Source organism: Rhinatrema bivittatum, chromosome 4 (assembly GCF_901001135.1).
Source record: "Rhinatrema bivittatum chromosome 4, aRhiBiv1.1, whole genome shotgun sequence".
Lineage (NCBI taxonomy): Eukaryota > Metazoa > Chordata > Amphibia > Gymnophiona > Rhinatrematidae > Rhinatrema > Rhinatrema bivittatum.
Genome location: NC_042618.1, coordinates 365,084,239 through 365,099,454, shown reverse-complemented (window position 1 = coordinate 365,099,454; position 15,216 = coordinate 365,084,239). Strand labels below are relative to the sequence as shown.

Here is a 15,216-nt window from a genome sequence, read left to right as displayed (position 1 = left end):
ATTTTGCAGCCACAACTGGTGCCTTTGCCGCTATCATGGGCCCACCCCTCTAGCAGCCATTTGCATCAAGTCTCAGCTCGCATCAGCTAAGAACGTGGTCTCCGGTTCCATCACTGATCTGCAATCAGACCCTGTTCCTTGCGTCTATTGAGAGAGATGCAAACTAGACCGAGCCACCAGGCAGCAGCAAGAAGCAATTTGCAAATACATTGCCTTGGCCTCAAAGGCCTGATTAAGGATAGCTTCAATCCTTCTATCCTAAGCATCTTTTATAACTGCCCCTCCTTCTATGGGAATGGTGGTTTGCTTTGTCACAGCGCAAAACACACCTTTGAGAATTGTAGCTGATCCCTTGGCTTTTGGATCCAAGACGTACAAACCCGCTAAAGCGCGCCTCCCCTTTAAAACGTGCCTATGGGGCACTCCACTCAAGATCAATTAACTGTGTCCAGGTGTACGCGTGCAAATACTTGCCCAAAAACTGGGCTGCAAGCTATGCACACAAGTACCCCCTACATGCCAATATGCACTCAAATCTAGGCTCCGGTCTTAAGTTCACAAGCACTCCTGCGTGCAAATACACGCTCAAATCTAGCCCACAGCCTTACGTGTACAAGTATTCGCACACGTGCATGCTCACTTCAGACCAATACCGCGCAGCAAGAATGTGTGCACACACCTATGCTTGCAGGAAAAAAATGTGCAGTTGCAGCCTACCACGCGGCAGACAGAACCAAGCTGGAGGAGTGGGGTCTAGCCCAAAAGCTGCTCAACCCACCAAGTCCAAGCTACCTTCACTCTACACTAAATCTCCAGAGAAACGAGAGGGAAAAGGGGGTAAGACGCCGAAGGAAGAAGGACCTAGTAAGGGTAAAAGAAGGGACAAGCAAGTTTGCTTTGCATAAACAGTGTTTTCCATAGAAAGCAGGATGGAATAGCCATGCTGCTTGGGTAACGTCAGACAGTGCTCTCATAGACTTTTCTCCTTGAAGGTAAAGCTTTAATGTGCTGCACCTGTGCAGCTCTTCCCGCACACAGCGCAAAAATCGGTCTCCTCAGTGTTATAAAAAAAGCTATACAGGTATGCATGGCTAATGTATCCTGCTATCCACGGAAAACACAGTTTATGGTAAGCAAACTTGCTTTTTTATGTCGATAAGCAGGCTGAATTAGCCATGCTGTTTGGGAGTCCCAAGCTCCAGTAAAAAGAAAAACTAAAACTGAAGGGCGAAGGATGGAAGCCTGTGTTAACTAGTCACCATGCCCCCTTTCTTCCGATTTCTGCAATCTTTTTTTTTTTAGCCTGGTTCCCCGGTGGACATTTCTGCCAACCACACTTGATAACACCGCGTGACCCAATCTACTATCAGAAGCTGCCAGCTGGTTCAGGCAGTAGCGAGAGGTGAAAGTATGGATAGATGACCAAGTAGCCACTCTACAGATATCCGCGATTGGTACATTCTGAAGATACGCAAAGGAGGACGCCATAGCCCGCACCTGATGCGTTTTGACAGATCCTTGCAATGAAATGTGAGCAGACTGATGGCAGAAGTGAAAGCAGTCTGAGATCCAGTTGGACATTGCCTTCTTGGAGACTGCCACACCAAGTGAGTTGGGATTAAATGAGAAACAGCTGTGATGAACATCAGTGTAGCTGTGCTTTGTTTATAGTAAACCAAAGCTTTTCATCCAAAGAGTGTAGCATAACTTCCCTCCTATTATGGTATGGCTTAGGAAAAAAGATAGGCAGGGAAATAGCTTGATTTCAAAAGCGGACACTACCTTTGGAAGGAATTTGGGGTGTGTTCTAAGCATCATTTTGTCAGGGTAAAATTGCAAGTAGAGCAAGAAGTGTACTAACACCTGGAGTTCACCGATTCATCGAGCTGAGGTGATAGCCACAAGGAACATCACCTTTCAAGTAAGGAATTTCAGATGGATGGATTGTAGGGGCTCAAAGGGGTCCTTCATGAGATCAGACAGAACCATATTCAAATCCCAAGGTACTGGTGGTTTCCTGATGGGAGGGTGACTTAAGAAGATCTCTCATGAAATGAGACACACTAACGGATGGGAAGCCACAGAAGAGTCTTTGTCTCTCTTGTGGTAAACTGCTATAGCACTTAAATGACCCCTGACTGACGACTTGGCCAGGCCCAATTCTGAGAGATGAATAAGGTAATTAAGAAGCTCCTTCAGCAACACAGAAAAGGGGCTGTTATCTTGACACTACTTGGCATACCTTTTCCATTTGAATGAATAACTTTGTCTACTTGAAGGTTTCCTTGCTGCCAAAATTATTTGGTGAATGCTTGGGAGAGAGCTAAGTCCTGCAAGATCTTGCATTCAACATCCATGCTGTCAGGTGGAAGGAAGCATGGAGAGGGTGAAGAAGAGAGCCCCCTTCTTGCGTTAGAAGATCTGGTTAGGGACGGAGAAAAATGGGGCGGTCCTCTGAATAATGTACCAGATATGCAAACCAATGCTGCCAAAGCCACGCTGGGGAAATGAGAATTATTTGAGCCCTGTCCTGAAGTAACTTTTGAACTGTTCTGGAGATCAAAGAATCAAAGGAAAAGTATACAGTAGGCCGGTCGAGCAGGATAGAAGAAAGGCATCTTGCGTCTTTTTAAGGCAGCTGGGATGGACAGAACAAAACTCCTTCACTTTCCAGTTTTCTTCAGTGGCGAAGAGGTCCAAGGATGGTCCACTGGGATCTTCCATTGCTAGAAGATTTTGTTGGCTACCAACTGATTGAGGGACGACTCGTGTGTGTGAAATACTCTGCTCAGATGATCCGCTAACGTGTTTGCTATCCCAGGCAAATATATTGCACGAAGAATCAGAGAGTTCTCTATGGCCCACTCCCAAATCCACACCACCTCTCGGCAAAGGAGCCAGGAGCCTGATCCTCCCTGTTTGTTAACATAGAACATGGCCACCTGATTGTCCGTGTAGATCATGAGGGTATGGCCACTTAACATATAAACAAAGGTCATTAAAGCATATCTCATGGCTCTCAGTTCTTAGAGGTTGATTTGGTAGGACTGTTCGGCCAACGACCAAAGGCTTTGCGTTCTGTAATTTAGATAATGAGCACCCCAAACCTGAGTGGTGAGGACGAGAGTGTGGGTCGATTCTCAGAGGGGGGATCCCAATGTCAGTACCTCTAGCTGCAGCCACCAATGAATGTCCCTGCCTTTGGAGTCCAACAGAGTTATCCTCCTTGAGCGGTTGAGAATATTGGGACCATTGAAATTTCATACCCCACTGGAGGCGTCTGAAGTGCAGGCAGGTGTGAGAAACTACATGAATGGCCGATACCAGGTGTCCCAGGAGTACCAGCAACTGGCGCACTGTGATCTCCAATCTGCCAAGCAACTCTGTACCGAGATGACGAATCTTTTTGATTCTGTCTTGTGGGAGGAAGGCACTGGTCTATCCTTGCTCCTATGAATTGAAGTATTTGGGTCGGTTTGAGTACCAGCTTCTCATAGTTGATGAGGAATCCCAAAAACTCAAGGCACGTGATGGTTGTCTCCAGGTGTGCCTGTAATGAAGACTGGTTGGAGGAAACTATTAGCAGTCATCTAGATAGGGAAAAATCAAGATTCCCTGTGGCCTTAAATGAGCCACTGCCACAGCCAAACACTTGGTGAAGACCCTCAGAGTCTATGAAAGGCCAACTGGTAGGACCTTGTACTGGTAGAGAGTGAAGGCCACCTGGAAGCACAGGAACTGCCAATAGGAGGGTTGTATTGGAATGTGTGTGTAAGTATCCTTGAGATCCAGAGAGCACATCCAATCACCCTCTTGAATGAACGGAAGGACTAGCTTGAGGGAAGTCATCTTGAACCTTTCCTTGTTGAGTGCGCTTATTTAGGGAACGTAGATCCAAAATGAGTCGAAGCCTCCCCCCCCTTTCCATTTGAGAATAAGGAAGTACTGTGAATAATAGTCTGTGCTGATCTGGTGTCTGGGCACTGGCCAGATGGCTTGCTGATGCAGTAAGGGCTGAATCTCCTGCTGCAGCAGAGGTAGCTGAGACACATCCTTCAATTGTTTGGCAAGGTGGGGAAGGGAGGGTGTAGCAGTAAAGTCTAGATGATACCCCTCACTCACTATCCTTAGGACCCACTGATCTGAGGTGATCAGACTCCACCCCAAGGAAAAGTGAGTTTCTGCCTCCCACTGGCAGGCTATGGCTGCGTTATCCTCCCACTGGCAGGCTATGGCTGCGTTATCCTCCCACTGGCAGGCTATGGCTGCGTTATCCTCAAAAAGACTGAGGGTGCTTTTCGGCTGCTGGCGGAGAGGGCTTTTACTGCTTACGGTCTCTGATGAGCCCTTGGTTGAGAGGACTGATTCTGTGCACGAGGTTGTTGGAATTGCTGATAAAACTGTGGCCTGAAGGGCTGAAATTGTTTGAAGGGCCTCCTTTGATAGCAATAGGATTTGCAATAGGGCTGGTAAAACTTGGATGTGGACTGAGTCCAGCATTGACGACAGAGACTGTACCGCCACATTCTGTTCCTTAATTTGGGATACGGTGTCTTTCAGCTGGTCGCCAAAAAGGTTTTCTCCCAAACACAGTGGGGTAGATTTTCTAAATTTGTGCGAGCGCGTACTTTTGTTCGCGCACCAGGCCAACCCCTCGCAAATAAATAAACCTGAAGCTGAAATGTTTTTCTTTTCCACCACCCTTATATCCCACCAGTACATTGAGTTAAAAATGTTAGCTCATCCTTTCATATCTTCTCACCCCCTGATAACACTAGTCAAGTTTTGTGCCCCTGAGAACTTTAGTCATTGTGTGTCTAAACTGTATGCTATATGAACACATTAAGTGATTGTATTTGTCAATTCATATAATGTATGTCATGATGTAAACTGTTATGATCTTCATTTGGAATGACGGTATATAAAATGGCCAAATAAACAAATAAATAAACAAACAAACAAACAAATAAGAGTTCAACCTATGGGGGAGTTGGCTGGTATTGATGAAACTCCAGTCTGTCCCACCACCGCACCAGGCGCGAACAAGAGTACGCGGGATTTCAATAGATACGCGTGTAGCCGCGCGTATCCATTAAAATCTGGGATCGGCACGCGAAAGGCTGCCGATTTTGGGCAGCCTTGCACGCACCGAGCCGCGCAGCCTGTCTCCGTTCCCTCCAAGGCCGCTCCGAAATCGGAGCGGCCTCGGAGGGAACTTTCTTTCGTTCTCCCCTCCCTTCTCCTACCTAACCCACCCCCCTGGCCCTATCTAAACCCCCCCCCTACCTTTATCGTGGGATTTACGCCTGCCGGAGGCAGATGTAAATTTGCGCGCGCCAGCAGGCTGCTGGCGCACCATCACCCGACCCGGGGGCTATTCCGGAGGGCGTGGCCTCCATGCAAGCCCCGGGACTTACACGCGTCCCGGGGCTTGCGCGCGTCGTCGAGCCTATGCAAAATAGGCTCGGCGCGCGCAGGGGGGGTTTGGGGTAGGTTTTCCGGGGGTACGCGCGAATCCCTTTGAAAATCTACCCCAGTAGGTTTGCCAGTTTGTCATGTACGTCTTCTCTAATGGAGTTGGAACAAAGCCATGCTAACCAATGCGCAGCAATTGCAGTGGCAGACGTCCAGGAGGATGTCTCAAAGGATTCATAAACTGCTCTTAGCAGATGTCTTAATCCCTCCTCCATATCATAAAAAGGTTGAGGCGTGACTGGTTGACCTGTTTTGGAGTGCAGGAATGGTTTCAGTGATTGCAGTCATTCATACAAATATCGTACCTTATAGAATTGATGTTGCTGTATCCTGGACATTAACATCACACTTTGAAAAGTCTTTTTGGCAATATCATCCAGAAGTTTATGTTCCCTTAGTGGCGGAGTCTATGCATGTAGCTTTTGATTTCTTAGCACGCTTCATTGCGGATTCCACAACTACTGAAGCATGTGGGAGCTGGACCATCCCTTAAGTTGCGGATTTCTGCAAGTCCAACTTCCTAGAAATCGAAAGGTTGGAGTGAGGAGATTCCCACATTTTCATAAGCATCTCATCAAGAACCTTATGAAAAGGTAGAAACGACGGTTCAGCTGGGACTTCTAGGATCCTGAACACTTTTTCCTGAGGGTCTAGGAGCTTCCAGACTTCTATCCCTAGCACCATCCCCAGCTTCTCTACAAATCTTGAATAGGTCAGGTCCTCTTGAGGCGAAGAATGATCAGGCAGTTCCTTTGATGGGTCAGAAGGGATACCTGTCGAATTGGAAGGCGACATGTCTGGCAGAGAGTCCAGCTGAAACAACTGAGAGAAAAGCTGAGGTTTGGCCTGTTTATCTGGTGAGTGGGAAACTGTTGCTTCCGGAGAGGTCAGAGAATGGTTAGGAAGACCCTCACCACTTGGACCTGGAAGGTGCGGTGGCAGAAAACCTGGATACCATAAGAACATAAGAACATAAGAAAATGCCATACTGGGTCAGACCAAGGGTCCATCAAGCCCAGCATCCTGTTTCCAACAGTGGCCAATCCAGGCCATAAGAACCTGGCAAGTACCCAAAAACTAAGTCTATTCCATGTAACCATTGCTAATGGCAGTGGCTATTCTCTAAGTGAACCTAATAGCAGGTAATGGACTTCTCCTCCAAGAACTTATCCAATCCTTTTTTAAACACAGCTATACTACCTGCACGAACCACATTCTCTGGCAACAAATTCCAGAGTTTAATTGTGCGTTGAGTAAAAAAGAACTTTCTCCGATTAGTTTTAAATGTGCCCCATGCTAACTTCATGGAGTGTCCCCTAGTCCTTCTACTATCTGAAAGAGTAAATAACCGATTCACATCTACCCGTTCTAGACCTCTCATGATTTTAAACACCTCTATCATATCCCCCCTCAGTCGTCTCTTCTCCAAGCTGAAAAGTCCTAATCTCTTTAGTCTTTCCTCATAGGGGAGTTGTTCCATTCCCCTTATCATTTTGGTAGCCCTTCTCTGTACCTTCTCCATCGCAATTATATCTTTTTTGAGATGCGGCGACCAGAATTGTACACAGTATTCAAGGTGCGGTCTCACCATGGAGCGATACAGAGGCATTATGACATTTTCCGTTTTATTCATCATTCCTTTTCTAATAATTCCCAACATTCTGTTTGCTTTTTTGACTGCCGCAGCACACTGAACCGACGATTTCAATGTGTTATCCACTATGACACCTAGATCTCTTTCTTGGGTTGTAGCACCTAATATGGAACCCAACATCGTGTAATTATAGCATGGGTTATTTTTCCCTATATGCATCACCTTGCACTTTTCCACATTAAATTTCATCTGCCATTTGGATGCCCAATTTTCCAGTCTCACAAGGTCTTCCTGCAATTTATCACAATCTGCTTGTGATTTAACTACTCTGCACAATTTTGTGTCATCTGCAAATTTGATTATCTCACTCGTCGTATTTCTTTCCAGATCATTTATAAATATATTGAACAGTAAGGGTCCCAATACAGATCCCTGAGGCACTCCACTGTCCACTCCCTTCCACTGAGAAAATTGCCCATTTAATCCTACTCTCTGTTTCCTGTCTTTTAGCCAGTTTGCAATCCACGAAAGGACATCGCCACCTATCCCATGACTTTTTACTTTTCCTAGAAGCCTCTCATGAGGAACTTTGTCAAACGCCTTCTGAAAATCCAAGTATACTATATCTACCGGTTCACCTTTATCCACATGTTTATTAACTCCTTCAAAAAAGTGAAGCAGATTTGTGAGGCAAGACTTGCCCTGGGTAAAGCCATGCTGACTTTGTTCCATTAAACCATGTCTTTCTATATGTTCTGTGATTTTGATGTTTAGAACACTTTCCACTATTTTTCCTGGCACTGAAGTCAGGCTAACCGGTCTGTAGTTTCCCGGATCGCCCCTGGAGCCCTTTTTAAATATTGGGGTTACATTTGCTATCCTCCAGTCTTCAGGTACAATGGATGATTTTAATGATAAGTTACAAATTTTTACTAATAGGTCTGAAATTTCATTTTTTAGTTCCTTCAGAACTCTGGGGTGTATACCATCCGGTCCAGGTGATTTACTACTCTTCAGTTTGTCAATCAGGCCTACCACATCTTCTAGGTTCACCGTGATTTGATTCAGTCCATCTGAATCATTACCCATGAAAACCTTCTCCATTACGGGTACCTCCCCAACATCCTCTTCAGTAAACACCGAAGCAAAGAAATCATTTAATCTTTCCGCGATGGCCTTATCTTCTCTAAGTGCCCCTTTAACCCCTCGATCATCTAACGGTCCAACTGACTCCCTCACAGGCTTTCTGCTTCGGATATATTTAAAAAAGTTTTTACTGTGAGTTTTTGCCTCTACAGCCAACTTCTTTTCAAATTCTCTCTTAGCCTGTCTTATCAATGTCTTACATTTAACTTGCCAATGTTTATGCTTTATCCTATTTTCTTCTGTTGGATCCTTCTTCCAATTTTTGAATGAAGATCTTTTGGCTAAAATAGCTTCTTTCACCTCCCCTTTTAACCATGCCGGTAATCGTTTTGCCTTCTTTCCACCTTTCTTAATGTGTGGAATACATCTGGACTGTGCTTCTAGAATGGTATTTTTTAACAATGACCACGCCTCTTGGACATTTTTTACTTTTGTAGCTGCTCCTTTCAGTTTTTTTCTAACAATTTTTCTCATTTTATCAAAGTTTCCCTTTTGAAAGTTTAGCACGAGAGCTTTGGATTTGCACACTGTTCCTTTTCCAGTCATTAAATCAAATCTGATCATATTATGATCACTATTGCCAAGCGGCCCCACCACCGTTACCTCTCTCACCAAGTCCTGTGCTCCACTGAGAATTAGATCTAAAATTGCTCCCTCTCTCGTCGGTTCCTGAACCATTTGCTCCATAAAGCTATCATTTATTCCATCCAGGAACGTTATCTCTCTAGCGTGACCCGATGATACATTTACCCAGTCTATATTGGGGTAATTGAAGTCTCCCATTATTACTGCACTACCAATTTGGTTGGCTTCCCTAATTTCTCTTAGCATTTCACTGTCCATCTCACCATCTTGACCAGGTGGACGGTAGTATACCCCTATCACTGTAGTCTTCCCTGATACACAAGGGATTTCTACCCATAAAGATTCAATTTTGTATTTAGTCTCATGCAGGATGTTTATCCTGTTGGACTCTATGCCATCCCGGACATAAAGCGCCACACCTCCTCCCGACTGCTCCTCTCTGTCATTGCGATATAATTTGTACCCCGGTATAGCACTGTCCCATTGGTTATCCTCTTTCCACCACGTCTCTGAGATGCCAATTAAGTCTATGTCATCATTTACTGCTATACATTCTAATTCTCCCATCTTACTTCTTAGACTTCTGGCATTAGCATACAAACATTTCAAAGTTTGTTTTTTGATTGTATTTTTATTCTGCTTTTTAATTGATAGGGATAAGTTAGAATTTTTTAGCTCAGGTGAGTTTTTAGTTACAGGCATTTGGACTACTTTTCTAATTATTGGAACCTGTCGGGATGCCCTAATTCTAGTGCATCATTAGTATCCTTTAAAGATACATCTCTCCGAACCATGCGCTGCTGAGCGACTGTCGGCTTTCCCCTTTGTTCTAGTTTAAAAGCTGCTCTATCTCCTTTTTAAGGGTTAGCGCCAGCAGTCTGGTTCCATCCTGGTTAAGGTGGAGCCCATCCCTTCGGAAGAGACTCCCCCTTCCCCAAAAGGTTCCCCAGTTCCTAACAAAACTGAATCCCTCTTCCTTGCACCATCGTCTCATCCACGCATTGAGACTCCGGAGCTCTGCCTGCCTCTGGTGACCTGCGCGTGGAACAGGGAGCATTTCAGAGAATGCTACCCTGGAGGTTCTGGATTTAATCTTTCTACCTAAGAGCCTAAATTTGGCTTCCAGAACCTCCCTCCCACATTTTCCTATGTCGTTGGTGCCCACGTGTACCACGACAGCCGGCTCCTCCCCAGCACTGTCTAAAATCCTATCTAGGTGACGCGTGAGGTCCGCCACCTTCGCACCAGGTAGGCATGTTACCAGGCGATCCTCACGCCCACCAGCCACCCAGCTATCTACATTCCTAATAATCGAATCACCAACTATGACGGCCGACCTAACCCTTCCCTCCTGGGCAGTAGGCCTTGGGGAGATATCCTCAGTGCGAAAGGACAATGCATCACCTAGAGAGCAGGTCCTTGCTACAGGATCCTTTCCTGCTACATCTGGTTGGTGCTCTCCCATTATGAGACCTTCTTCCTCCAAGGCAGCACCAGGGCTGCCAGTCTGAAGTTGGGACTGGACTACTATGTCCCTGAAGGTCTCATCTATATACCTCTCTGTCTCCCTCAGCTCCTCCAGGTCTGCCACTCTAGCCTCCAGAGATCGGACTCGTTCTCTGAGAGCCAGGAGCTCTTTGCATCGCGTGCACATGTACAACTTCTCACCGGTGGGTAAAAAATCATACATGTGACACTCGATGCAAAAGACTGGGAAGCCCCCCTCTTGCTGCTGGACTGCTGCCTTCATCTCAATTTTGATCAGTTCCTAGTTAAGTTTTAGGTTGCTATGGGAGTAGGAATGTGTCTAAGTTCCTTTAAATGTATTAGTGAATTCACTATATGTCTGGTAGTGGCCTACTGGGGTCTGATCGAATTCTCAATAAAGTTTTTGTTGATGGGGTTTTTTGTTTTTTTTGGGGTTTTTTTTGTGCAAGTGGCACCTGCCTATAAATTAAGGGATGAGCTTGGGGTGGGTGGGCGAGGGGTGGGAGGGTTGGGAATTACAAACAGTCTAACTTTAGTTAGTCAGCCTGAGTGACTCACAGCTCCCTTGATTAACAAATGTTGTTCCCTATTCAAACCTAATCACACTACCTCAACACCTTTCCAAGGTGAGTAACTGAGCTGAAATATTCAACTTTTTTACTTTGGTATATACTGCTCCTAGCTTATTTCTAGCTTCTGGCTACTTTTTTGTTGGGTTTTTTTTTTTTTTTTTTTTTTGTGGTTTTTTTTTTTTTTTCAATACAATGCACTCAGTTATTTATTAAATAAAACACTTAGCTCTTTAAAAGTCTGGAGGACACTTTAATAGTCAGGCAGACTTTTTAAAAAATAAACACACTACCTACTGCTACCTTATTGACTGACTATTTAAAAATGCAAACAGTCTAACTTGTTTTATTTACTGACTGACTATTAAAGGCACAAACACACAAACACACTAAATAATATTCCCAAATAGTTAACTTTGCCCCAATACTTTTAAAAAAGTCAATGTCAATGTCCCAAGCAAAAACTTACTGATTCCTTTCAGCCACCAGCAAGGTGATCCTCTCCTCTCAGTGTTTCCAAGAAGAGAACAGATTCTGGATGATTGTAGAAATCTGATCCATGGCTTGTTGTGACTGGATTAGAGGCGGGTTCAGGAGGGCCTGTTGACTTTCCTCCCATATGACCACCGGAGAATGATTTCCCCTTGGGCGTACAGCTGCAGACAAAATGGCTGAGGAATGCTGAGTTAAGGCCCAGGATCCCTTTTCTGGCAGAGCTGTCTTGCCTCTTGGAGATAATTCTTCCTGAAGAATGAAATGTTGTAGATGGAAACGACTTGATAAGCCAGAATAGACTGCAGTCCCCCTGGGAAGAAGTTGACCTGGAACTAAGTGACCCAAGCTTGGGAGGTGAAACCCAAGGGGGCTGTGACAAGATGTCCAAAATAGGGTCTACCTGCTTCCCTGCAGGAGACTGTGTCTGTTCCCGCCTCTTCTTCTTGGGATGAGGGCTCTTGGTGTGCTGGGGTTTCTTGCCCTTTATGAGAATAATCAGACTCTCTTTTACCCAACCATTTGGATGACGCATGCGCCAAGGAAACTGGGATGTGCGCCGTGAGGCTCTCAAGCATGCTAGAACGCTTCAAATGTATTGATGGGCCTTGTGTCCTGGGTGCGTCGAATCCTCAAGACGCCAGAGCCTGCTTCAACGCTGGCGTCAATGCATAGTGGTCCCTTTTATGGGATGACTCCTTCGACACCTTCATGGATGTGTCGTGATGCTGATGAGAGCTCGACCCAGAAGGCTGTTTAGGACGACACTCCAAGGCTTTTCCCCGCGCCGTCAAGCACTGGGGCCCGCATCAGTTCTGGGCTGATCCACGGGTCCAGAGTTGGGTTTTGAGAGTGCCAAAGCTACCATCTTACCCAATTTTTTTATGTTTAGACCTGGGCTTCGCCTGCGGCTCCATGAAAGATGCTCGTCGATGAACCTCGTGGGCCTTAACCTTAAGTCCCGGTGAGGAACGAGTCGAGCACAAGTGTCGGAGCAGGACTCTTCTTTGTCCCAAAGACGGGACATCTTCTCTGCTCTCTGCCTCCTCGCTCAGAGAGATACGGCCGCAGTCCCTGCATAATGCCTGGTCATGGTCCAGGCCAAGGCAAAGGTAACAGTAATTGTAGTTGTCAGTGACAGATGTATGTCTGCACTGGCAATATTTGAACCCCGACTTCAACATCACCCAGAAGCAGTGAAAAGTGCTTTTTGTGGAATCGCTTGAGCAAAAACGTAGAAGAAAAATCATAGCCTGAGGAGACACGATGAGGAGAAAAAATATACATGACCCGTAACTGAGCACGAAAAAAAAAAAAAAAGCACTGAGGAGACAGATGACATGCTGCGTGCGGGATGAGCCGCGCAGGTGCAGCACATCAAAGCTTTGCCTTCAAGGAGAAAAGCCTGCAAAGAGCACCAAATAACTCATCCAAACAGCATGGCTAATTCAGCCTGCTTATCGACAGAAAATAAAAAAACTTCCCTACTCTTTTTTTTTTTTTGTTAACCTGAGTTCAGCTCTCCCTGGCTGAGAGCATGATTGGGTCACTGGCTATTGACCTTCACAGCCGAGCATCCCCTCAGTTTTTTTTGTTTTGTTTTGTTTTTTTAAAGTCTATGCCAGGTCAAGCTCCCAGACTTAAATTACTCAACTGAGGGAGGGACCAAATGGGAGTCACCTCAGGAGCTCAAGCAGCGCGTCAATCTTTTTTGTTTTTGTTTTGTTTTTTTTTACCACACGCAATCCACAATAGGGAGATGCATGTCCAGCATCTGCTGGAGTCAGAATACTGGCAGGCGGATGTCAGGGCATATGACAGTGACATCAGCGAGTCAGCTTTATTCAGTCTCCATCTGCTGGTAGGAATGCATAACTCACTGGTGTGGACTGATCTGTCTGAGGCAGAGGAAGCTCCCATTCATTCTCACATCCACACACAGACTCCTAGGCAGACACTCATTCATTCCTTGTCTCACACACACAGGCATCCATTCATTCTCACACACATACAGACCCCCAAGCAGGCACCCATTCATTCACACACAGACCCCCAAGCAGGCACCCACAGAACCTCTCTTACTCCTCTGATGCAGCAGTCACCGTCACCACGTGCCTTTTGGGGAGGAGCCGATCCATCGTTCCTCCTGTCTGCAGGGCCCGCAGTATTAAAAATTTGCGGGAGTAGCACTTCCTACATACTGATCTTGTGCATCACACAATCAGCACAGAGAAAGTGCTGCCCTCACAAGCTTTTAATACCATGGGGCCTGCACAGATGACGAGACAGCTGAATTTTCCCAGTGGTGCTGATGCATGGCTTCATTTCTTCAGCTGCAGGTAGAATGGGGTCCATCAACAGCCATACAGGCCTCTCTCCTTGTTTTTTGGCCGTCGGTGAGATAGGGTTCACCAGCGGGCTCTCGAGCTTCTCTCCTTGTGTTTCGGTCACCATTGGGATGGAGTCTGCCGGCAGACAAATGGGCCTATGTTGGCTTTCAGCCACAGCTGATCCTTGCTGGGTGATGCTTTGCTTCTTCTTGCCCTGCTGCTCCTCTTAATTTACGGACAATGGGGCCGCGCTTCTTTCCCTACACTGCCTCTGGAGGAGGATGTCACTGCCAGCCACCGACACTCAGGTTGATGTCTTTAACAAAGGCCCTCAATGTCAGGCCACTGTTGATAACATTGTTGCAAGGTGCTGACAGGCCAGAGATAATGGGGCAAATTGAGGAGGAAGAAGGCTAGAAAAAGTCTGTCATCGGGCCAGGTTTGGCCCACGAGCCATAGTTTGCCCAGCCCTTCTCTAGAAGGGATGGGGTTTAGTGGTTTCCCTGTCCCTCTGTAAGGGGAGAGGGAGGGATGTCGACTAGACCTTGGAGTTTAGTTTTTTATTGATGTTTGTATTTTTGAGATTATATATAATCCTGAATTATTGCTCCCTGACTCTTCCCATTGCCTCCAAAGCAGTGCCCATCTAATCCCACATCTTCCTGAATTACTGATTCCACAGTCCCTTTCTTCGATCAGTACCTTTTCTTTAGGAGTTCCCTGCCCTAGACCATGGAACTTTTGATGCCTCACCTGCAGCGGGTGCCGTAAGCACACTGGCCCTTCTGGTAAAATTTGCAGATCGTGGATGGCTTGCTTGCCTGCAGGTCATGCGAAAATAAACACCTGCTGCCTTCCCGACACACACCATGCAGAAAATACCTGTGAGGACAACGCAAAGTCACAACATGAGTTCTAAGGTGTGAAATGCAGAGAAAACATGCTACACTGTGACAACAAGTAACCACTATCTCTTTTTGGAAGAGATCAGGTGCAATGTAGAGAATGGGACTGAGTCATAAGTAGGAGGGAATGCTTGGGAAAGGGTTGATATAACATCTGCACAAAGAGCGAGAGTTAGAACTTATAAAACTAGCAGTCTGTAGACTAGATACAACTCTTCCTATGAACACAAGAAAGCATGTAGAAAAAGCACAGAAAACAATCCTATCATTTTGCACAATCCATGCCCATCCCCCTTCTCCTGTTCACACCACCACACGTGCCTATGCAATTCCTGCAAATTCTAGAAACATACAAATGATTTTTTTTTTAAAGCATTCCTTTTAATTTGGCCATTTTTTTTTTTTGGGGGGGGGGGCTTTCAGAGGACATCTGTAACAGTATAACAGTCTAGGTTTAATAGTCAGTACAAAAATATATTTAAGTCTCACAACAAAACATCACTTAGCTTATTAATTTACCAGGATAATGGAAAATCAATTTTTAAACTTATGGAATTTTTGACAGCCTGCTTACTATGATCATATCTGTTTGTCTTTATTACATTTTCTGCTGTTTTCCTCATGGCATACCC

General features: G+C 45.7%; 1 protein-coding gene across 2 annotated transcripts in view; it reads right to left on the bottom strand.

Moving 5' to 3' along the window:
* The window catches only part of MKRN2 (makorin ring finger protein 2), an 80,952-nt gene that overhangs the window by 54,371 nt on the left and 11,365 nt on the right, over window positions 1-15,216 (bottom strand). For both annotated transcript variants that reach the window (XM_029600788.1, XM_029600787.1), the window contains exon 2: window positions 14,433-14,561. In XM_029600788.1, coding sequence (XP_029456648.1) covers window positions 14,433-14,561 — 129 coding nt within the window. The remainder of the gene's footprint in view (window positions 1-14,432; window positions 14,562-15,216) is intronic.